The sequence below is a fragment of the Nanorana parkeri genome, unplaced genomic scaffold, assembly GCF_000935625.1.
Source record: "Nanorana parkeri isolate BGI_ZX_2015 unplaced genomic scaffold, ASM93562v1 scaffold191, whole genome shotgun sequence".
NCBI lineage: Eukaryota > Metazoa > Chordata > Amphibia > Anura > Dicroglossidae > Nanorana > Nanorana parkeri.
Genome location: NW_017306459.1, coordinates 136,778 through 162,121, shown reverse-complemented (window position 1 = coordinate 162,121; position 25,344 = coordinate 136,778). Strand labels below are relative to the sequence as shown.

At 42.8% G+C, this 25,344-nt stretch overlaps 1 protein-coding gene across 3 annotated transcripts in view; it reads right to left on the bottom strand.

The window, feature by feature from the left end:
* Positions 1-23,788, bottom strand: part of NOL4 (nucleolar protein 4) — a 256,570-nt gene extending 232,782 nt beyond the window's left edge. For all 3 annotated transcript variants that reach the window (XM_018555318.1, XM_018555320.1, XM_018555321.1), the window contains exon 1: positions 23,202-23,788. In XM_018555318.1, coding sequence (XP_018410820.1) covers positions 23,202-23,456 — 255 coding nt within the window. In that variant the 5' untranslated portion in view covers positions 23,457-23,788. The remainder of the gene's footprint in view (positions 1-23,201) is intronic.
* Between the last annotated feature and the right edge of the window lie 1,556 nt (positions 23,789-25,344).

Below are 25,344 nucleotides of genomic sequence, written 5' to 3'. Positions count from 1 at the left end.
AAAGGGGCAGCTAGTAGTTTAATGAGAGACCTGGCTTCAGTAACATCCTAAAACGATAGCAGGTCCACTTTAATTGTACCCTGTATCATGTTTGTTGCTTGGCACTGAGTTATCCTGATCTATAGGATAGCTGAGTACAATAAGCTTCTTCCTCACCCAAGGCAAACAATTACGATCGAAAGGAATCATTCTTACATTGGCCTGTTCTCACTTCACTCATATCCCCGGAAAGTGAATTTATTTTTGGTTTATTCCCCTGAAGCTGACCAGCTATTTGGAATGAATATGGCATAAATATTAATTAATTAGTAAATAAGATGCTTTTTAAAATCAATTATACTTTTGAATGGGGAGAGTAACCTTGTGTTGTATTGTACATGTTGTTAATTGATTGTCATTATAACCTGCTTAGAGGGGGAGTACAGGAAAGGACAATAGTGATAAATGCATCGACACATCATGAGCCTTTCATTCTGCATGCTGTTAGAATTGGATGAGAAACTATATAGAGATCTATGTTCTGTATATTACAACAAAGCATATTACCTTTCGGACAATACAGTAGCAAGCCTGCTGCTTTCTGCCAGGCAATGGTTTATGATGGTGCAGTAGTGAACATTGGAAACCATCATCTCCCTCTACATACAGTGTGTATGTATGTGTGTATATATGTGTATGTGTGTCTGTATATGTATATATATATATAGATATATATATTTATATATATATAGGACAATTTGCATGCATCAGCCCGGAAGCTGCGCATGGGACGTACTTGGACATTCCAACATGACAATGATCCTAAACACAAGGCCAAGTCGACCTGTCATTGGCTACAGCAGAATAAAGTGTAGGTTCTGGAGTGGCCATCTCAGTCTCCTGACCTCAATATCATTGAGCCACTCTGGGGAGATCTCAAATGTGCAGTTCATGCAAGGCAGCCCAACAATGTACAGGATTTTGCCAGGAAGAATGGGCAGCTTTACCATCTGAGAAGATAAAGAGCCTCATCCACACATACCACAAAAGACTTCAAGCTGTCATTGATGTTAAAGGGGGCAACACACCGTATTAAGAACTGGGGTATGTAAACTTTTGATCAGGGTCATTTGGGTAGTTTCTGTTGTCATTTTGATTGAAATAGAGTAAACACAGTTGATTGATAGGAAAAAAAGAAAAAAGCACTGCGCTTCAAACTCAAACATTATATTCCTATAATGTGAAAAAAATAGTATAAAATGTGAAATTGTCACAAAGTAATACACAATTTTGTGTCATACACAACACCTGTGTTGCACAATGCAAAAAGAAAAACTCTAGGTCTAGTGGTCTAGACTCTAGACACTATAAACCATAATAAACATGGGAGAAAACAAAAACGTGCTAGTACAGTTGATTGATAATAAATGGCTTCAGCCAAACACTACCCATGAGTGACAGGTTTTCGTGTTATCATTCATATTCTCTGAAAAATGGCCAGGAAATCATAAATTCTGCCAGGGTATGTAAACTTATGAGCACAACTGTATATATGTATATTTTCTTTTCTAAAATGGTACTAGTTCAATGGTATTGTATTATTATACTAGGGAGCTGCTCAGTCTATTCAATGTATACAAAGCTTCTAATGCATGTGTTACCCAAACCAATGTTTACAGGAGGCAATTCAATGTCATTTGGAGATAAATGGGACATTGTCATGTTATTCACATTGCTACCATTTATTGTACAATTCAAAGGTTGAATCAAATGTCATCCTCTTAGCATTTACAAATAAATGCCATTACAGGAAATCAAGATAATATAACATGTACCTGTCATTTAAAAAAAAAAAAAGGAAAATTAAAAAAAAAAGGTGGCCATTTTGTGCACCACCCCAGTATTATACTGTAGGCAATTGATGGACTAAAACTGGTCATGCCCTGCTCTAATTTCAGCCCATCTCTGCTGAACTGGATTAAATTTGAGCCATAGGTGGCCTTGTTGGCACCACCCGGCTCCATAAAAGTTGATTTAAAACTCAACTGAACCAGGTAGAAAATTACAGCCCAATGACTGTGTCCTATAGGATGCAGTCACTATTCATGTATTCAGACAGATGAAGGTGCACAAGCTGGCAGTGCGGATTCCTCCATCCAAGCTGTTCAGTATGGCTGAATGCCAGAAGTGTAAGTACAACGAAAGAAGTCTAAGTGTATATGGACAGCTTCAGAATTGAGACCCCATTCACACTGAGCAAATTGTAGCGCGATTTCCTCTCACAAAGCGCTCAAATATCGATCAAAAAGCGCTCAATGTAGCTTGTCCAATGCATTTCAATGGAGGTGTTCACATCGCACAGCTCAATGTCGCCTGTAGCTTGTAGCTCAAGCTTGTCGCTCGAACATGACCTATTTTTCCAGCTGATTTTGTGTGATTTGGCCCCAATAGGCTTTGAAAGACTGCCAAAAGAAGCGCTACATAGTGCGACAAATGTGCACTGTAGCTCAATGTCGCTCAGCTCAAATCAGCACTGAAAAATAGCTTTTTTTTAAAGTAGCTCAGTGTGCATGGGGTCCTAAAGTGACAATGAAGTACGTTTTTGTTTCCCTCCCCCCAATGTATAATGAAATCACTTACCTTAAATGATGTTTCTTAATCCGATCTTCTTTCTGGTCATTTTCATCTGTCCCTCCAGCGTTGTGGTGGGTCTATGATCCAGCGCTGACTCCTCTGTCCTTGCTAGCACTTCCTGTTCCACGGTGTCTGCATTCGGGTGCACGCATCCATAGACTTACCTTGTGTCTCTCCTCGTGTCCCGGCCGAAAATGTGATCTGCGCATGCGCCCGCCCCAAGGTGCTTTGCAGCCGCCCGAGGAGCTTCACATTTTCAGGAGGAAGCGCGCACAGAAGACACAGGTGAGTATTAACCTCTGTTAAAGCGTTTTGTTTTTTTTACACTTTTTGCATAGATCTACTGCTTGCTAGCAGTAGATCTATGCAAAAAAAAAAACAGAGGCTTTAATTATCCTTTAAGGTGAGCATATTTCATACAAAAACACTCTACCACAAGCCTACATAGAAAGTAAGGAAAATCTCTCTAATGGGGACGCAGCAATAAACACCAGAGAAATATATAGCAGCCCCTCTGTATCCTAAAATTAAAAAATATATATTTTGGTTGGGTTTGTGCTTTAATTAAACCATGATCCTCCTCCCCCAACAAATGAATTGTTAAAAGTAATTGAGACTCCTTTAACTATCACTCCTGAGTACATGGATCTCACATGCGATGCAATCAAGTAGTCCCCCTGTAATACATTTGATACAGATCTGAGGAGATCACACCATTAAACTAGAATACCTGTGGCCACATTACTCTGCAGCCTACTGTCAGAGATGTAGAAAACCAGTGAGTCTCTATTTAAATAACTGACCTAGCAATGTAATTGTACCATTATGGTATAATATAATGACATACAATATTTGTGGTGACATTATGCAATTTATACAATGAGGATTTGTACTTCTTCCTGGATTAATGACATAATGATTGGAGTGGGAAATCCCATCCCCATAGGTCATTTAAACAAGGAACGCTGACTGGTTTTCTCATTCTCGACAAGGAGGCCAGAGCCCACATAAGGGCTCCTAGATCACAGGAGTGTGGCCAACTGAACCACATTGTTTACAGTGGTTGAACATGTCATTTTGCACTGTAGATTGGGGCAGGTTATGGATTTTCAGGTACCTCCAAACGTGTCTTAGGTCACAGTGATGTCACCTACTCAAGATGAGGGACTGAAAATGGGGTGGGAAATTAATTTTCTCAAGAGGCCACATGAGAAACTGAGACTGTTGTGGAGGGCAGAACCCATAGGCTAAACTTAATTCTGCTCAATATGAATGTTATTGCTTTTAAATTATATGATTTTATTATTGCCCCCATTAGAGTGCCCCCTTACAGTGTTTGTTCCCTTTAGAGTGCCAATTTCTATTATTGTCCCCACATACCTTATTTTACTACTTTATTAGTAGGCCAGAGGCGGGAGAGGGGAAGTGGAACAGGCTGCAGGAGAGGACAGAATACACTTTTCTGTCCTCCTGTAATGCTAGGGGTGGGAACACATTCAATGTCACTGGCTACTATGACCACCAGTGTTCCTAGCAACCAACGACTAAAGAGGAAGGGGGCCTGTGCCAGTGCAACCACTGTCAGCCAGCCGTAATCAAGCACAGGTCAGCGATCGCTATCCAGACAGAACCAACACTTGGCACATGCCTGGACTGTGGGCAAGACAGGTACAGCCAAAGAGCTTGATGTGTCCCAGGGGTCGTAAAATGACCATGACTGGCCTATACACAGGGCAATTAGAGTCTTGGCCTAATATGCTAGGAGCTTAAAATAATGGGAGGCAATTCCCACATCCCAGCATTATCTACTGACTGATCTTCTAACCCTTGAATGATTGAAGCACTCCTATCAGGACAAATTCATTTTAGGACCTCATTCAGAAATATGGACTGTGTTAATGCATGATGTTAACGCAACACTTTACTGTGCAGAAATTCACAAAATGGTTCACATCCGTGCGTTGTGGTCCACTACAATGCAAGTGCACACTGTGCTGTGCTGCCTAGGTATGTTTGAGTGGGATTCAAAATAGGTGGCACCAAATGCACTGCATCAGTATAAAGGTAATCTGTCACAAAGCAAAACATCAGCATGATCAGTCCCTGCCGGAAGCAGGCTTTCACTGCCTCATGTGCCGCATGATAGTTCTAGGGAAGTAAAGCTGAACTTATCCACTGACTTACTGTTCTATAACTATTATGTCATTCAAGAAATGACTGCTTCTATCAAAGCCTAATCACAAATCCCTTTAAAGGTATAGGTGCCCTTCTAGTGTACTTATGTGTAGTGGGGCCAGCATTTTAATAGCATATACCTGCAAGGGATTTACAACGAATTAACCCATTGATAGGCCTTCCTTTCTCAAGAGTAGAGATTGCTTTGGACATACCACTGCTTAAAAAGACAGACCTATAAAGTACAGCAATATGCTTTACAAATGTGGTTAGTGCTTTACTTGCTTTAGGACTCTGAAGCAAGCAAAGTCCCATTTATTTTTATATTGGTATAAAAAAAAAAAAAAAAAGGGCAGGGATGAGGAGCGCCTAATCACATGATCTGTCAGTCATGTGACCAGCCTCTCTTCCTATCATGCAGCATTATGCAGCACAATCTCCATGTGATACTATAGGCTCTACATCACTGCATTCATTTTATGAATAACTTGTAGAATGCAGGCCCTGGCGATAGCAATATCCACTATTGTTTTTAATTAGCTACACTGTTCTGTATTGAATAGGGCAGGGCTCAAAATTTCAAGACCTGAGCTACTAGCCAGGCCTTAAAAGTTACTCACCACCAGTTACCCACCTAACCCCTACCCTGCCCCGACCTTAACTCCGCCAGGTCAGTGGTGTAGAGTACAGAGATCAGTAACAACGCGGAGTCTACAGTCCAGCGTTGTGATGCACAGTACAAAGGTCAACAGTACAGAGGTCAGTAATGTAACTCGGAGTCCAGATGTCAGCGGTGTAAAGGCGGCCATACACCTTACAACCATTGCACAACTTTCGGTTGGAGGAAAATGGAGAGGGCAAATTTTCCCAGTGGGGACACACCTAAAAAAGCCCTTGACTAAGTTGGCCAAACTGTGGCCAGTAGTAGAAAATGTCACTGCAAGAGGTTGGTGGGAGTAAATAATTCCTCTATGCTCAGAGGTCAGTGTGAGGAATAATGCCTCATTATTGGTGTCAGTGGAGTAGAAGATCCCCATTGTTTGGTGTCAATAAGAGAAATGGTGCCCCATTATTGGTGCCAGTGGAGTAAACAGTGCCCTATTGTTTGGTGTCACTGGGAGAAAAAGTGCCCCATCATTGGTGTCAGCGGACGGACTAGTGCCCATCATTGGTGTCAGTGGAGTAATAGTGCCCCATTATTGGTATCAGTGAAGTAATAGTGCCCCATTGTTTGGTGTCAATAGGAGGAATAGCACACCGTCATTGGTGTCAGTGGGAGGACTAGTGCCCATCATTGGTGTCAGTGGAGTAATAGTGCCCCTTTTATTGGTGTCAGTAGAGTAATAGTGCTTCATTATTGGTGTCAGTGGAGTAAACAGTGTCCCATTGTATGTTATCAATGGGAGAAATAGTACCCGTCATTGGTGTCAGTGGGAGGGAAAGTGCCCCGTCATTGGCGTCAGTGGGAGGAAAAGTGCCCCGTCATTGGCGTCAGTGGGAGGAAAAGTGCCCCGTCATTGGCGTCAGTGGGAGAAAAAGTGCCCCATCATTGGTGTCAGTGCGAGGAATTGTGCCCTGTCATTGATGTCAATAGGAGGAATTGTGCCCCATTGTTGGTGCCAGTGGGAGGCATAGTGCCCAGTCATTGGTGTCAATAGGAGGAATTGTGCCCCATCATTAGTGTCAGTGCGAGGAATTGTGCCCCATCATTGGTGTCAGTGCGAGGAATTGTGCCTCATCATTGATGTCAATTGGAGGAATTGTGCCCCATTGTTGGTGCCAGTGGGAGGCATAGTGCCCAGTCATTGGTGTCAATGGGAGGAATTGTGCCCCGTCATTAGTGTCTGTGCGTGGAATTGTGCCCCGTCATTGGTGTCAGTGTTAGGAATTGTGCCTCATCATTGATGTCAGTAGGAGGAATCGTGCCCCATTGTTGGTGTTATTGGGAGGAATAGCACCCACTGGCCGGTTAAAGGCATGCAAGGGGCTACAGTTTGGACACCAATGTTCTAACCCATCACCACTCTATTCAAAACAAACAAAAAACATTTGGGCTTTAGATACACTGTAACCCTCTGAAAATATTTTCTTCATACCATACTTTGCTACAATCTGTTTGTATAGATTGATTATAATGACCATATACAGTGATTATAATGACCATATGACCAATGACAGTATTTGTACATAAAACAACTAGTTATCAAATTAATCTAATGTTAGGGCCGTTCAATTTTTGCCAATGTATGAAGTTCCGCAAAGCACATTTCTGTCTGGAAGTGGGAGCTTTCCAATCTCTAAGGCTGGGTTCACACCTAGGCGTATTGAATATGCGCGTCTGTCGCGTGGTTTTTTTACTGCGATTCGCGGTAAAAAGTTGCACGACCGTCGCGCGATTCCGAAGGCTACTTGGCTGTATCCCAATGTAAAACGCCCTACAAAACGGCCCAAAGAAGTACATGTACTTGTTTGAGCGTAGGCCGTTTTGTAGGGCGTTTCAGACGGGCGGAAATACGGAAAGGTGTGAACCAGACCCATAGAAAACAATGGGATTTTAATGTTTGTACGTTTTGTTGAGCGTTCATAGAGCGTTGAACGCGCGACAAAACGTAAAGGTGTGAACGGGGCCTTAAGAGCCAAAACTACCCAGGATATCTACAGAAACTAAGGGAACACTCTGCTGCAGTGTAAATGGGACACTCTGAATGAATTAAGATCACAGACCCATATGTTCTGTATAGAAACCGGTCTGCTCCACTTCAGTCCATGACGTGTTATCACAGGTCAGGTCAGGTACATGAATAGAGTCCCGGCACCAGCCTGCCAGCCATTTCCATTCATCCAACAAACATCCAACTCCTCCTTCATATTGCTGTATTTAGCCCCGGGTCTTATCTCCCTTCCCCATGTTTTTTTCTCCGTTCTCCACCTTCCACACAGCCCTCATCAACTCTGCAGCAGATTTTCATTCAGCTGCCCCTCCCCCCTGCCAGCCTCAGGTTTGGTCCCTCTCCTACCTCCCTCTAGCCTGAAAAGCAGGTGGTGGGGGAGCTGTGTCATTCCTCTCAGGCTGGTAAGATTTTAATGAGCTGGGTCACCATGGGATGCCACTTCTTCACAAATAAGAAGCCATGGCCTCCGCAGCACCTCCAGCCTGTCAGAAAGCAGGCTGACATAGGCTTCTGACTGACAGATGTTCTTTTAAGATGTTCTGCAGCAGATGATTTCAATTAGATTCATTTATATCTGAATATTAGCATGCGTTGGCTCCTGATTAAATCGTGTGTGGATGAAGGCTCTACAATTTCTTTTTCAATCAGCATAGGAATGAAAATGTAGTGGAGATATGGACTGTTCCTCCTGCTATGATGGTATGAAAGCATGCAGCATGAAGCATGTCCAGATCAAGCATAAAAGAAAACAATGCACACAATAAATCAAAAACGTTTTGTTTTCTATCCTTAGTTAGAGATAAATAGAAGCAGATAAAAAATAAACATTGCAAACAAAAGAAATATGTAAAAATGTTTTGACACAACAATCAACCATATAAGATACAACATACAGGAGGTCTGTTTGTCTGTATGCAAAATCTTGTCTAAGGGTCCCCAGTCTAAAATGTAATAGATTTTAAGGGGGACCCTGCGCAAAAACACACAGAAAAGTGGACATCCCCCTTCACATCGAACTGCCCCCTTCAAGTCACGATTTCCCCCCCTTTACATCAGAGTCACCCTATCCATCAGTTGCCCCCTTCCCATTAGGAGCCCATTTATCATATAAGATTTCCCCCCCATTCACATCAGTCACCCTTTCCATCAGTTGCCCCCTTCACATTAGGAGCCCATTTATCATATAAGATTTCCCCCCCATTCACATCAGTCACCCTTTCCATCAGTTGCCCCCTTCACATTAGGAGCCCATTTATCATATAAGATTTCCCCCCCATTCACATCAGTCACCCTTTCCATCAGTTGCCCCCTTCACATTAGGAGCCCATTTATCATATAAGATTTCCCCTCTTTCACATCAGTCACGCTTTGCATAAGTTGCCCCTTCACATCAGGAGCCCATTTTTCATATAAGAGTTCCCCTCTTTCACATCAGTCACCTATTGCATCAGTTGCCCCCTTCATATCAAGAGCCCATTTATCATATAAGATTTCCCCCCTTTCACATCAGTCACACCTTCACATCAGGAGCCCATTTATCATATACGAGTTCCCCTTTCACATTAGAGTCACCCTTTGCATCAGTTGCCCCTTTCACATCAGGGGCTCATTTATCATATAGGATTTCCCCCCTTTCACATTAGAGTCACCCTTTGCATCAGTTGCCCCCTTTACATCAGGAGCCCATTTTTCATATAAGAGTTGCCCCTTTCACATCAGTCACCCTTTGCATCAGTCACGCCTTCACATCAGGAGCCCATTTACCATATACGAGTTCCCCCTTTCACATTAGAATCACCCTTTGCATCAGTTGCCCCTTCCACATCAGGGGCCCATTTATCATATAGGAGTTGCCCCCTTTCAAATTAGAGTCACCCTTTGCATCAGTTGCCCCCCTTACATCAGGAGCCCATTTTTCATATAAGAGTTGCCCCCTTTCACATCAGTCACCCTTTGCATCAGTTGCCCCCTTCACATCAGGAGAAAGCTTCACATCAGTCCTCATTCCCCCCTTCACATCACAGTCCCAACACCACAACATTTTGAGGAGCCCCTGAGAAAGCCAGAAGGCACATCAGTGGGCCACGGCACCCTGGTTTAGATTGGCTGGTCTAATGAAACACATGAAATATGAATTGCTGCCATTGCTCCACAGCAATCGGTATGGTTCAAATTGCCATTTTCAAGGCCTGGTATGTAAGTGATTGGCTGTTATGGTTCAAAGACAGCTCTTGTGTCAGCCAGTTTTAATAATGAGTCCTACTCTAGTAGATGTTCATACATACTGTATATCGAATACATCATGTGGAGAGTCAGCAGGGCTGAGAGCAAAGAAGGGGTTAACTTGGGAGGGCAGGTACTTCCCTATACAGCCCTTCCTGTTAAAAGGTAACACAGGTGAGAGAGGAGTGGGGAAGCTGAGAGACAGACAGAAAGGTCGGTGTGTGTGTGGCTGCTCAGAAGCAAGTGGACTCTATCTTGGTGAGATCACCTAAACGCACTACGCAGTGCAATCTTATTGAAGGACTTTATCTTTATGTTTGATGAGGAAAGCCTTTTACTTTACCGTTTTGCTGAAGAAAGCTGTTTGTTCTGTTACCGCTGGATGAAATAAAAACTGTTTATTTATATCGGACTGTGTTGAAGACGCATGTGTACCCCTGGGGTTCCCCACAAACAGCACCCAATCTTCACATGCAGTACACTGTTGATATCTAACAAGCCAATTTCTATCAATGTCCATCTCACAAGTATAATAACTCCAGAATGTAAAATATAATATTGTCTAAATATTTTTATCATTAAGAGCAACCTCCAGCCAGAATAGTATTTTAGTTCTACATGGTTGCTTGCGAGATAAATCACATTCTCTGTCCTTTTACACATAGCAATATATTGCTTCCAGAATTCATATTCCCACCCAATTCTTAGAGGCATTACAAAGCCAAGTGATGGCGTCTGATGGATTTGCCATCATGTAAAAGACAAGAAAAATGAGAGACGCTAGCTGCAAAGAGTGTGACACCACTATTAGGGGACACAAACTAACTAAACCCCACCACTGGAATCTGCATGTGATATCTTAATTGGCCGCAGATTCAACACGTGACCACCAAAAACTGAACGATCCTTTAGCTGAAATCTGTGGCCATAATGAATCATATACCGTACTGATTGTAAAATGATTAGTGTGCCTTTTGTTTATTTACTATGAAGCCCTTCTGTGAAGATCTGCCACTGTGAAGTTCCTCCCATCACTGACCATGCTGCCATACCTGTCACTGTGTAAGAAGATCCCAAAGGAAATCAATGGAGCTAATTCGTAGCTCCGGCAAGCAAAATATACAGGAAAAGAAACCAGCAGCAGCAGCAGCAGATCTTCAGGTCTGTTTACCTTCATACACAAGCACTTATTCACAAGCAAGATTCTTCAGCTTTATACACAACTGGGTAAAACATACAATACAGCAAAGAGTAATAGTGATGTACAAAGCAAACCATAGCAACCAGATCAGAATCGGTTTACTGTAACTGGACCAGTGAGAAATTACTTCTGATTGGTTGCTAAGGACTTACACAACATTACTGCTTTCTATATGACTTTATCAAGTCCCCATTCACACTTCAGTTTTTTGTTGCATGTTTCCTGAAGCGCTACAACGCTCAACATGCGGAAATTCCATTCTTTTTAATGGTTCCCGTTCACACCTGAGCGTTGTGCTGCCTGTCGTTTATATCTTGAAACCCTAAAGGAAGAACCTGGAAAGCGTACTGAAAACACATTTTGTGCACAATTTTGCACCCAACAGCTGTCTCCTCCACCTAGTAATTAGCTTTCCATTAGCTAAAACAAAAACGTTCAAGCATAAAACCACATGAAAGACAAAATGCACAAAGTTGCTAAAAAAACAGCTCCAAACTCGCCTGAAAATGGATACAACCAAGCGTGATTGGGGGCAAAATGTTATTCATAAAATAATCCCACTGGGTAAAGGTTATGGGCATTGTAGGGATGCTGGGGACTGCAAAAGACAAAGAGGAATAAGCTTGACCAGCTGACCCCTAAATGCACAGCTCCAAAAAAAGAAATAGAAGGACTGAATACCATAAGGCCTCATCCACACGGCATCTGGGGATTCCTCTGACAAGAACCTGTGGATTTTTGTGACAGGAATCCCAGGTGTGTCCATACAGATGTGGCCGCTGTGCCTATTCAAGTCAATGGCAAGGTAGCAGCGGCTTTATCTGTACGTGGCTGTCCACATGTAATCGTACATGGAGCGCTTACCTACATATTTGGATAGATGTTTGTCCCTTGACGCTAAGAAATTGCATCCCGGAACAAGCATCTCTTCCCTCTCCCGATCCCCAAGTAATCATTCCATGTACAATTACATGTGGACAGCCCCAGACAGATGTGGCGGGCACTGTTACCCTGTCACTGACTTGTTTGGGCACATCGGCCACAACTGTATGGATACACCTGGGATTCCTGCCGCAAGAATCTGCAAATTCTTGGCGCAGTTATCCCCAGACACACGTGTGCGTGGGGCCTTACACATACCTTGGTAAAGAAATATGCTGCTTTAACAAAACAGATACACAGATGTTCCTACAGCCACCTAAAACGTCAAGTCAGTTCCTAAAAGTACAATGTATCTATGTTTTGTCAGCTCGTGTAGCATTAAAAGGGTTTTCTGCTCTGTTTAATATATATTCCATATTCCCCCAAACAGCATTCTATACTGCTTATTCAAAGTGAAAAAGAGGAAAGGAAAAACATGGTAACCAATCAGATCTTATCTTCCAGTGACTGTACTTCAGCAGACAGATATCTGGTTAGTTACTGTGGGTGTCACTGTACCATGTACCTGAACTTAGATTATTGAACTGCTTTGCTGAATAAGGCAGAAAAAGAAGCATCCAGCAAGGGCTTTAGTTTTCTTTTACAGTGGAAGACCCCTCTCCCAGATATGGTCAGTCATATATAAGAACCCAGATATGATCAGTCATATAGAAGAACCCATATACGATCAGTCATATAGAAGAACCCAGATATGATCAGTCATATAGAAGCACCCAGATACGATCAGTCGTATAGAAGAACCCATATACGATCAGTCATATAGAAGAACCCAGATACGATCAGTCATATAGAAGCACCCAGATACGATCAGTCATATAGAAGAACCCAGATACGATCAGTCATATAGAAGACCCCAGATATGATCAGTCATATAGAAGAACCCAGATATGATCAGTCATATAGAAGAACCTAGATATGATCAGTTATATAGAAGCACCCAGATATGATCAGTCATATAGAAGAACCCAGATATGATCAGTCATATAGAAGCACCCAGATACGATCAGTCATATAGAAGAACCCAGATATGATCAGTCATATAGAAGAACCCAGATATGATCAGTCAAATAGAAGCACCCAGATATGAGCAGTCATATAGAAGCACCCACATATGATCAGTCATATAGAAGCACCCAGCAAGGAGTTCAGTTTTATTTTACAGTGAAAGACCCCTCTCCCAGATATGATCAGAAGCACCCAGATATAAACAGTCATATAGAATCTCCCAGATATGATCAGTCATGTAATATCAGCCAGCAGGGGCTTCAGTTTTCTTTTACCATGGTAGACCCCTCTCCCAGATATGATCAGTCATACAGAAGCACCCAGATATAAACAGTCATATAGAAGAACCCAAATATGATAAGTCATATAATAGCACCCAGCAAGGGCTTCAGTTTTCTTTTACCATGGGAGACCCCTCTCCCAGATATGATCAGTCACATAGAAGCACCCAGATATGATCAGTCATATAAAAACATCCAGATATGATAAGTCATATAGAATCTCCCAGATATGATAAGTCATATAGAATCTCCCAGATATGATCAGTCATACAGAAGCACCCAGATATAAACAATCATATAGAATCTCCCAGATATGATCAGTCATGTAATAGCACCCAGCAAGGGCTTCAGTTTTCTTTTACAGTGGAAGACCCTCTCCCAGGTATGATCATTCATATAAGATGCATACTTGTGTACCTTACACATCAGAAATGTATTATTTTATAACAAGATTTAACTTAGTTTTTACCCTCTAGAGATGTTGAGATGCAGAGATTTCCACTTGCCACTGACGTCGTGAAGCTGTGGCTCAGCTCATCTTTCTAAGCAATACATTTTTAATATAGGTCTCTCTATGGGATGGCTGCTTATGCAATTATAGATTGTAACTTTTCAGGGGTGTCTAAAGGAAATAATGATAATGATGGTAATAGAAATAATGATTCAAAAAGCACAGCTCTAATAAACCACACTACTTTGTACTTATGGGCAGCATAGAATGTAATCATAACATTCAGTAAATATCATACCTAGTGCTATCACTCAAGTCACAGTAAACACCAAGCTTGCACATTTATGACTAATTAGAGAAAAAGTGGATGCACCTGCTACCATTTACAAAGTCATAGCCGTGCAAATGGAGTTTTCATGACTTAAAAGACGTTACTTAGTACAGCACTCCACCTTGACATTAACTTGTTTAAAGCTGAATTCCGGGATAAGCAAATAATGTCGAAATACAAGAGGCATGTGTATTCTTACTTGGTGTACTTTGTGCATTTTCTTTCAGATCTCTGAAGTAAAAAGGTTGTCTCTATGTAGGTGCTTTCTATAATAAGGACCAGTCTCTGCTGCTCTCTCTCCTTCTGCATGGGGCCTGGTCTTGTATCCGCCCCCTTTTCTGCAGGCAATCTGTAGTGGGTGGACCTGCTAGGTCACTCCAAAAGATCTGCTTTTTGCTCACACTAGGGGAAACATGGTAATGACATCACTGCTACTTTTACAAGGTAACAGCTAGATTAGCAAAGATGATTGGTGCACACTAAGTAGATTATATCCTTTTGCGGCTATTGAGGAATATATTTAAATGACAGTGTGTGTGCCCATAGTTCAGGTTTAAATGTGTAGCTCAAAAGTTGGTTTACAGTGTTTAGGCTCAAAAAGTTTGGAGGGCTATGTCCCTGTGGATTGTTACATACTCCTGACCCCTGCACTCTGTACACAGCACACTCCTAACCCCTTCCCTCTGTACACAACACACTCGTGATATCTGCATTCTGTACATTGCAAACTCCTGACCCCTGCACTCTATACATAACCTCCGCTTCAGACATAGGGTTGATTAATCATTCTCCAGACATGAAAAACGTGTGAATGAAAGTGAATGCCAAGTTTCTCACTGAAGATTAAAGGTAGGATATGTTTCTATTTTTACAGTGCCATTTATATTATTATATTTTCTAAGTTATTATTAGTATAATATAGGATTTATATTGTGCCAACAGTTTGCACAGTGCTTTACAAAATGGAGGGAGACAATACAGATGCAATATAATTTCAATACAGGAGGGCCCTGATCGTAAGAGCTTACAATCTAGTAGTAGGAGGGCAGGTGATACAAAAGGTAATAATTGTGTGGGATGAGCTAAAGGAAGAAGTAAAAAGACAGTTATTATGTTGGGGTGGGGTAGGCTTATTTTCAAACCTTCCTTACTTTTTAATAGAACTTTGCTATGTTATCTTCACACAAAAAGGGTGCTGCACCCTGCTGGTCTTTGATCTCTTCCATGTTGTTCAGGTAGATCTCCACCTCTCAAGAGTTGCCTATCCATGCCTTGCCTACACTAAGTTACAGTCATTACATTGTGCTAATAGCAGTGGTGTGCAATAATCCATAGCAACTAAAATCTTTGTTGGTCTGATTATACCAAACCAATTTATGATTTCTGTTTCCAAACTTATCGATGAAGCTTTTATATCTGTGAACTGCAGACTTTTACAACCAGAAATGTGCCCAACAGATTATATTGTACTATTGTATCGATGCATAAATTGTCCTTGAAATAAAAAAATAGAAAAGTGCTTGTTTGCCACAGCCATCAGTAAGATGCTTAAAATTCTTATATGCTCTATAAAATAGAATGAAGATTCCCAAGGCCAACACGCACACTTTCTTTTACTTCAGTAGTTATCCATGAGGTCCATTATCTTTTACATATTCATGCACAAATACATGCATGAAAACAATTTACACTTCACGGTGTACCCTTCAGCCCTGTAATTCAAGCACTCTTCCCTCATCATCCCACCTGTACTGTTATTAGCCCTGAGCATTATTCACTGGAAGCCAGAAGGATGAGGAAAAAAAAGTACTCACCCCTACTAATATGGGCTGGATTTTGTCCCAAAGAGGGTGTATTGAATTCAATATTTTATCATATTTTCATCGTGCTTGATCAGCTTTATCCCCCACTTCTGACAGCTGGGGGGGGGAGGAGGGGGATCAGCAAACATGTTTGTTGGTCTCTTTCTCCCCTACTTGCTGATGCCTACGATGCTGGACCCGGGCCTGCATGAGGTACAGCAAGCCCAGGAAGCAAGGCAGGGCATGTGGGGCAGGGAGGGGCTCTGTTTACTGGCACCTGGAAGTGATCCGATGGGTTGTCAGCCACCAGAATCGCTTTCAGTGTCAGGCCGACAGTTGGCATTGCACAGGTAAACAGACTGGGAGTCCGTTTACAGGGCCGTAAGGCATACAGGGCTAGCAGGGAAAAGGTTAAAGATATACACCGATCAGCCATAACTTTATGACCACTGTGAGGTGAAGGGAATAACTATCATGTTGCAATGCCACCTGGAAGTAGGTGGTATATATTAGGCAGCAAATTAACATTTTGTCCCTGAAATTGATGTGTTGGAAGCAGAAAAATGGGCAAGCGTAACGATTTGAGCGACTTTGACAAGAGCCAAATTGTGATAGCTAGCAACTCCAAAACTGCAGCTCTTGTGGGATGTTCTCAGTTTGCAGTGGCCAGGACCTACCAAAATTGGTCCAATTGGGCCGCTACAGGGTCATGGGCGGCCAAGGCACATTGATGCATGTGCGAATCGAAGGATGGCCCGTGTAGTCCGATCCAATAGAAGAGCTACTGTAACACAAATTAATGTAAAATGTAATGATGGTTCTGATAGAAAGGTGTCTGAACACACACACAGTGCATTACAGTTTGTTGGATATGGGGCTACATAGCTGCAGACCACCCATGCTGAGACGTGTCCACCACCAAAAGTGCCTACAATGGCCACATGAGCATCAGTAAAAACAGTGGAATTTAGTGCCAAAATTGGGCAAAGTACAATCAAAGCAAGAGCACTTATGTTGCTGATGTTTATAAATAGGCACCTTAGAGTTTCAAACAAAAGACATTATTTTAAAAGCTTCAAACGGCCAATAGCTACATATAAAAATGGAAATGTAGCAAAAACTTTGGAAAGACCTTGGAACTCCAGATGTTGTGGAACTACTAGTCCCTTGAGGCATTGCAAAATTCTGACAGCCACAGGCATGACTCCTAAAGACAGAGGCATGAAGGGATTTGTAGTTCCACCACAGCTGGAGTGCCAAAGTTGCCTACCCCCCTGTGTTAAACCCTCAGTCATGCTTCCATTGCTCTCTCTGTGTGTCCCCTGGGGAAGTTTTCTCTCATGCCCTATCTTGTCACCAGGAAGCAACAGAACCCTGACTAAGGCCTCATTCACACACAACGCAAGAGCAAAATTGTATATTGCGTATATATGCGTATTTATACGCATGTACGTGCATATATGCGTATATGCGTGCACTATATGCAATCCCAGAATGCATTACTCGTAATGTAATTTTTAATGTCCTGTACGCATGTAAGCGCGTAAACACGCGTATGTGCGCGTAAATACGCTGCAATACGCTGCCCGGACGCATCTCTGTTCCATCCTGTTTATGAGCATATATACGCTATGCAAATATACGGCTCCATACGCGGCTATGTGTATTGAGCCATTTATTTGCATGTGTTGCATATGGTACAATACGCACGTATATGCGCGGCAGTGTGAATTGGGACTAAAGCTGTCGATACAATTTTAGATTATTTGCTCAGCCAGGAGATTAGAGAAAAATCTAGCAGATTCCTCCATCCATGCTAAACAGGGTGGATGTAGGAATGTCCCACTGCGGCTATTGGAGGATCAGGTGGATCTAATAGGAAACCCAAAGTAACTCTATGGGCAGCAGGACGTAAATGCATGTGCATCTATTTAGATCTGATTACCCTCCCACCCCATAAATCTGGAAGAAAAAATGGAAAGGAGATCTGTTTTGGCGGACCTGAATGTGATGGATCGGTGGTAATCAGATGTAAACTGACACTTGTCTGCTTGCACCTGACTACCCATAGGCCTAACATGGGTCCGGATAGTTGTTTTTCTCCTTTATTGCAAAGGATGTGGATGTCACAATGGTGACAACTAGGGATGCAACGATAACGTTTTTTTGTTATCGAGTACGAGTACCGGTATTTTTTTATCGATACTCGCTGATGCTGAATACCGATACCGGACGTCCCATTAAGGTAATCAGGAGGAGGGTGTAAAGACTTGCCATGGCTTCCCGATTAGCAGGGAAGCCGTCTCCATGCTCCCTCGTCATCAAGTGACAAGGGAGCATGGAGCTGGCTTCCCAGCCAATCAGGAAGCCGGGCTGCGTACAATGACTCCCTGCCCGGCTTCCTGATACCAGAAACTCAAGCATCAGGCTAGGCATCGGAGCATTTGGGCAAGTACGAGTACTCGCCCAAATACTCAGTATCGGCACCAATAACGATACTAGTATTGGTATCGGTGCATCCCTAGTGACAACGGCTCCGATCAACATGGGATCTGTGCATGGATCCGGTGCTGATCGGAACTGAAGGTGCCCCTGTGAAACGGCTCTATAAAACACCAGAGGTTGTCAATCCAGGGAATGTTCCCATTGCAAGGGAACAGGAAATATTTTTTAAATTATTTTTGCCTTCCTCCAGATCAACTGTGGGTAACTGTGGGCATAGCGTTTTGTTTATGAAGGTTTCTCTATTTTCTTATTTTTCTCTATAGGTTGAATTGAATAGATCTGTGTCTTTTTTTCAACTTGAATAATTATATAACTATGAATGGTCAGCCTAAGGTTTTAACACTTCACTAAACTATTGAAAGACAAAGAAGGGAACTTTTTGGCTGGACATTGAAAATGTCATTTTTATTCTACAATAAAATGATTTTAAAAATAAGGGGTTAAATTCCACATGGCATGTCCTTCCTATTAGGAAACTGGAACATGTGCTGTTTGCAATGTGAAGGAGTAAACGGGAGGTGGAACAGAGAGAGATACATTCCAATAATCTACGATCTTTCCACAAGGAAGTTGTTACTGAGAGAAAGAGAGAACCTAGCACAAAAGGTCATACAGCATTGTCAGAGGGTGTCAGGCACCCGGTAAATCGCAAGAAAGTTTACACCATAGTAAAGGCGGTGGATTATGAATTAGATTCTCAGCAGACCTGAAGGAGGCAACCACAGAATAAAAATACAGCCTGCCTTGAAACACAGGCCAAAGAGATTCAGACTGTGACCACTGCGATGGCAGAGCCGCTGAATGTCCTTGATTTCCAGCGAGTCTTAGGTTTTGGAGGTTTGTGTCCCTGGAAAATGTCCTTGTGTTTGAACAGTCTTCTACTTGATAATAAGTCCTCTGTTTCTGACATTTCATTTCGTTCTTAAACTCTTTTATTATCATCTTAATATTGCTAAAAAAAAGGCTTATTTAAATATTAAAATTGTATAATGCAATTTAAAAGAGAGTGCACCAATGATTGTCCTCCAATACTTTAAGTGACACTAAACTCAGCAATTAAATCTTAAAAATGCGTTCAAGTACCTGAACTAGTAACAAATAATGTATGTTATTTGTGTATCACTCAGCTGTAGATCCTCAAATCATCTCTGAATTGGTGCTGACATTGTCCTGACATGGGGAACAAATGTAGCCACCCCCCAGAAGGAATCACAGTGTCAACACCAATTCAGAGATGATTTGAGGATCTACAGCCGAGTGATACACAAATAAGATCAATTTTTAGTAATAGTTAAGGTACTTGAATGCATTTCCAAGATTTAACGTGACATTAAGGTCACAGTTCCCCCCGCCCCCCCCCTCCAATGCTGCTTTAAGGACTTACCTCAAATGATGCATCTTGTTCCGATCATCTCGTTCCTTCCACTTGTTTTAAGGAGTCCCTCCAGTGCTGGTTCCGGTCTCTGATCCATCACTGACTGCTGTGTCTTCTGTGTCCCACGGTGTCTGTGCGGGTACATGCTGCCGGGCTGCCTGCATTGACTTACTCTGTGTCTCTCCTCTTCTCCCAGCCGTAGATCTCTACTGCGCATGCGCCTGCCCCATAACCCTTCACAGCCACTCGAGAGTCTTCAGATCTTCAGACGGGAGCGAGCGGCGAAGACACAGGTAAGTAATTACCTTTTTTGTTAACTTTTTTATTTTTTTAATGTTTTTGAATATATCTACTGCTTGCTAGCAGTAGATATATGCAAAAAAAGAAGGGAAAAAAAAACCAAGACTTTAATTACACTTTAATTTCTGAGTTTAGTGTCACTTTAACATGCGTCACTTGCTTAGTAACTCTGCATCTGCAAAAGAGCTCCCCTTAAAAACATTTTTTAAGTATTGGCAACTAATGTGTCACTAAATGGTGTCGTACTATTTATGCATAATGTGATAATTGAATCATTTCAGAGAGTGAGATTATTTGTTTATTTTGTTCAGGTATTGAAGGTGTAACACTATTTTTTCCTAAATGTAATAGGAATTCACAATTTACTATAAAGCACTCTAGGGATATTTCTGCCTGCCAAAATAAACAAAGGGAGATCACAGGCACCAGCGCCAGGGACAGGGAACTGCCATGTCATGCTGTGATGATGTCACACAACTGTACCAGTCCCTGACACCGAGGGCTGGATGACAGCTTTAAATCTGGACACCAGTTTTTTTTTTTTACTGGGACTAAAGCCATAGAAAACCTATTTCACTTGTCACACCGTCACCCACGACATGACGATGGAACACAGAATTCCGCACTCTGTGTATTCTCACACGTGGAGTTCATATTCTTATCTGTAGACAACTGAACAGTGTCTATAAGCACAAATAGGAACATGGATAGCAAATATAGGATGGATTCTAGCAGAAGTCATAGCAGAATCTCATTGCTGCTCCTATTATATGTCTTATAATCACATTTCATTTTCAGGACCCTGATTTAGATCATTAAGACGCAAAATATATCAAACTACATACAGATCCCCATATCAATACACAGAATTATAACCACATCACAATATTGAAGCTTATGCAAAAAATATTCCTCATCATACATGGCATACACCAAGCTAAAGGTAAGAAAACCTATTAGTAACCTAATTATGGTTTTCCACCAAAAATATATATATATATATATATATATATGGTGAAGCACATGAAGTAGACTGTAAGCTTCTGGGTTCACTCATTATGAGTCAACTTTTTGGTATCATATACACTCCTCTCATAAAGTTACTTAGAGAAGAATGATGCATCAAAGTCTTTTCAATATTTAAAGTTAAAATACATGGCAATATTTAAAATAAGTGTGTGTGTTTTTATCTATAAATATCTGTATATATTTACACTGTAGTATCTGTTTCACTGACTCCTACTTACATGTTGCCAATAGATAAGATACATCCACTGCCCAAGGAAACATTTGAAATCATTCCATCACAAAGAAACTAAGATTAGGTAGATGGAAATATTCCCCTGGTGTTTAATTAGGATTTTCCACACAACATGATAATATATAGTGAAGCACATAAAGTAGACAGTAAGCTCTCGGGGTCATTCAGTATGAGTCACCTTCTTGGTGTTGTTAAAGCAGGATGATGTATTAATCTTCTTTCAAATTTGTTAATTAAATTGTATGACAATATTCTGGATATGTGTGTGTAAGTGTGTGATATATACAGTGGTACCTCGGTTCACGAGCTTAATTCGTTCCACGATTCTGGTCGTGAACCGAATTGGTTGCGAACCAAACTGCGATCAGAACGCGATCTCGACTAAAGGAAGCCACGACCATGTGTCAGAGCGGGGAAGATGGCTGAGGTCGTGTTCGTCACCCGATGTGGAGTTTGCGAATGGAAGCAACATTTTGCCCAACTTTCTGTATTGTTCTGCATTGTTCATGAACAGAAGCGTTTGCGTGAACCAAGGTATTACTGTGTATAGATATATATATCTCTATATATATCTATACACACTGCATTAGCTGTTTCCCTTTCTATTAGTTACTTGTTGCCAATAGATATGACATATCCATTGTCAACGGCAACAATTTAAATCATTCCATCACAAAGAAATTATGATTAAATAGTTGAAAATGTTTCCATGGCGTTTAATTCATATTTTTCCACACAAAATGATAATATATGGTGAAGCACATGAAGTAGATGGTAAGCTCTTGGGGTCATTCAGTATGAGTCACCTTCTTGGTATCATATACACACCTCTTATAAAGTTAGTTAGAGCACAATAATGTATCAATCTCTTTTCAATCTTTAAAATGAAATGATATGACAATATTCTAGACAAGTGTGCTTTATATACACACTGTAGTATCTGTTTCACTTGCTGTATGTTACTTGTTGCCAATGGATATGACATATCCATTTCCCAATGATGCAAATTGAATCATTCCATCACAAAGAAACTATGATTAAGTAGTTGGACATGTTTCCATGGTGTTTAATTCGTATTTTCCACATGAAATGATAATATATAGTGAAGCAGATAAAGTAGATGGTAAGCTCTTGGGGTCATTCAGTGTGAGTCACCTTCTTGATATCATATGCACACCTTTTATAAAGTTAGAGCAGAATGATGTATCAATGTTTGTCCAATATTTGAAATGAAAATCTATTGGGTAAGTGTGTGTTTGTGATATATAAATATAGATAGATGTACACTGTAGTATCTGACTTGCTCTTACCTACGGCACATGTTGCCAATAGATAAGAAACATCCATTGCCAAAGGAAACATTAGAAATTATTCTATCACAAAGAAACTATGCTGAAGTAGTTGGAAATGTTGCCATGGCATTTCTCCCCAGCAGCAGCAGTCCTGGAATGAAAGGTGTCCACCTACTTGTGGCTCCTGATAGGTAGGTGCTGGCTGAGCTTTGTCCTGGAAGACAAGTGCCTATGTGCCTGCCTGGTGATGTTCAGCAGCCCGGCTGACTAGTTCCAGCAGCATCAATGCACACAGCCCCGGCGCTCACCTCCACTCTGTGTACACACGCCTATCCACATCAGACCCCACAGTCATCCTCATCATCACCCCCATCATCCCCAATGTGTGTGACAATGAGCCTTGGGGAAGCCCCACATAACCGGGCGCCCGGCCAGGCGTCAGACACCCTTTTCTAGCCATAAAACGCTGGCGTCAGATGATGATGGGGAAGGGAGGCATTGAAAAGTCTACGATGGGGTTGCTGTGTGAAGTGAAGGGACAGGGCAATGCGCCAACACATGCCCATCAGGTCGTGTCATGACATATTGTGGCAAGCCGCTGTGCCATCGCTACAAAGTGACACATTGCACCCTTCAGCACAATAGCCAATGGTACAGGGCACCGGGAAAACAAAGAAAGGGACCAGAGAGGTGCAGTACAAAGCCCCCACCTCCCCCTCCTCCCATCGGATCCTGTGTCAGGCTATGCCACCCTTGCCATGTAGGCACTCACCGAGCTCTTGACGGGCACGTAGAGCACTTGCTTGTCTCCGGGCGTCACGTCGTCCGCATTGCCCAGCTGAAAGCCCTTCGATTTGACCCAAAATTTAAATTTGGCGTTATCCGTGGAGCTGGACTCGGAGCCATTGAGCAGCTGCACGATCCGCTCGTATTTCTTACGGGTCACTGTCTTGGTCTTCCCTGAGTCCCCATAAGTCCTGAGGCACCAGTCCTGGAACTGGCGGTACATGTCCCGGTCGCTCTCCATGTTCACTTTGCACCTGTTCAGCTCATCCACGGGCGGAGGGGTCCCGGAGCAGACACACACACACGCACACACCGGGAGGAGGGGGGGCGATCGATGTGACGATGTGAAGATTTCACTGTGCCCAATGGGTGTGTGGGGGAGGAGGGAGGCACACACACACAGACACAAGTCTCAGATGTTTTTGTTGTCCTTCTACGTGCCTCGTCTCCCTTCTGCTCAGCAGGCTGGGCTATCCCAATGGCTCTCTATAGCAGCAGAAGCAGCAGCAGCTACCCCCAGAGGGCTGGACGAGTCACATTTGGCGATGTCACAGCTTTGTTGAGGAGCATATCCACAGCCGGCTGTTACCTGCTGGACACAAGTCGCCTAGATGTCCTGCCTGGCCCCGGATGGTGAAGGGGAGGACGATCCAGCTATTCTATGTCCTGGATGGTGAAGGGTAGGATGGTCCTCCTATTCCATGTCCTGGATAATAAAGGGTAGGATGGTCCTCCTATTCTGTGTCCTGGACGATGAAGGGGAGAATGGTCCTCCTATTCTATGTCCTGGATGGTGAAGGGGAGGATGGTCCTCATACTCTATGTCCTGGACGATAAAGGGAGGGTGGTCCTCCTATTCTATGTCCTGGATGGTAAAGGGTAGGATGGTCCTCCTATTCTATATCCTGCCTGGCTAGGGATGGTGAAGGATAGGATGATCCTCCTATTCTATGCCCTAGATGGTGAAGGGTAGGATGGTCCTCCTTTTCTATGTCCTGGATGGTGAAGGGTAGGATGGTCCTCCAATTCTATGTCCTGGATGGTGAAGGGTAGGATGGTCATCCTATTCTATGTCCTGCCTGGCTCGGGATGGTGAAGGGTAGGATGGTCCTCCTATTCTATCTTCTCCCTGGTTGGGATGGTGAAGGGTCGGATGGTCCTCCTATTCTATGTCCTGCCTGGCTAGGATGGTAAAGGAAAGGATGGTCTTCCTTTTTCTATGTCTTGCCTGCCTCGGGATGGTGAAGGGCAGGATGGTCCTCCAAGTCTATATTCTGCCTGGATCGGGATGGTGAAACATAGGATGGTCCTCCTACTATATGTCCTATCTGGTTCTGGGTGGCAAAGGTCTATCTGGGTTTAGGATGGTGAAAGGCAGCACAGTCCTCTAGTCTATGTCCTGCCTGGGTTTAGGATGGTGAAGGGCAGGACAGTCCTTTTCTATGTCCTGACTGGATCAGGATGGTGAAGGGCAGGGCCGTCCTCCTACTCTATGTCCTGCCTGGATCAGGATGGTGAAGGACAGGATGGACCTTCTATTCTATGTCCTGGCTGGATCAGGATGGTGAAGGGCAGGATGGACCTTCTATTCTATGTCCTTACTGGATCAGGATGGTGAAGGGCAGGATGGACCTTCTATTCTATATCCTGCCTGGATCAGGATGGTGAAGGGCAGGATGGACCTTCTATTCTATATCCTGCCTGGATCAGGATGGTGAAGGGCAGGATGGACCTTCTATTCTATGTTTTGCCTGGATCAGGATGGTGAAGGGCAGGATGGATCACCTATTGTATGGATGCTGCTGGCATGCAGAAAACTTCCGTCTCCTGCCTGCTATCATACCCCGAGCCTGTCACCAACTTGTACAGGGCATCCGTGTACCAGCATGGGGAGATGAAGGCAGGCTCCGGTCCCCGGAGGGTTGTGGCCGGTGGAGACTGTTGCTGCGTGTTCCAGTTTAATATTGATGCACCCCGGACAGCCGTGCCGTTAGATCATGTCTAGAAGACAACAACGGCTCTCCTCCCCGGTACATACAGCGTGCCCGGCACACTTCTCCCGGCACAAAGCCGGTGGGCGGCACTATTGTTCCCAGCAGCCTGGAATCCGCTCTATTGTGGGATGATCG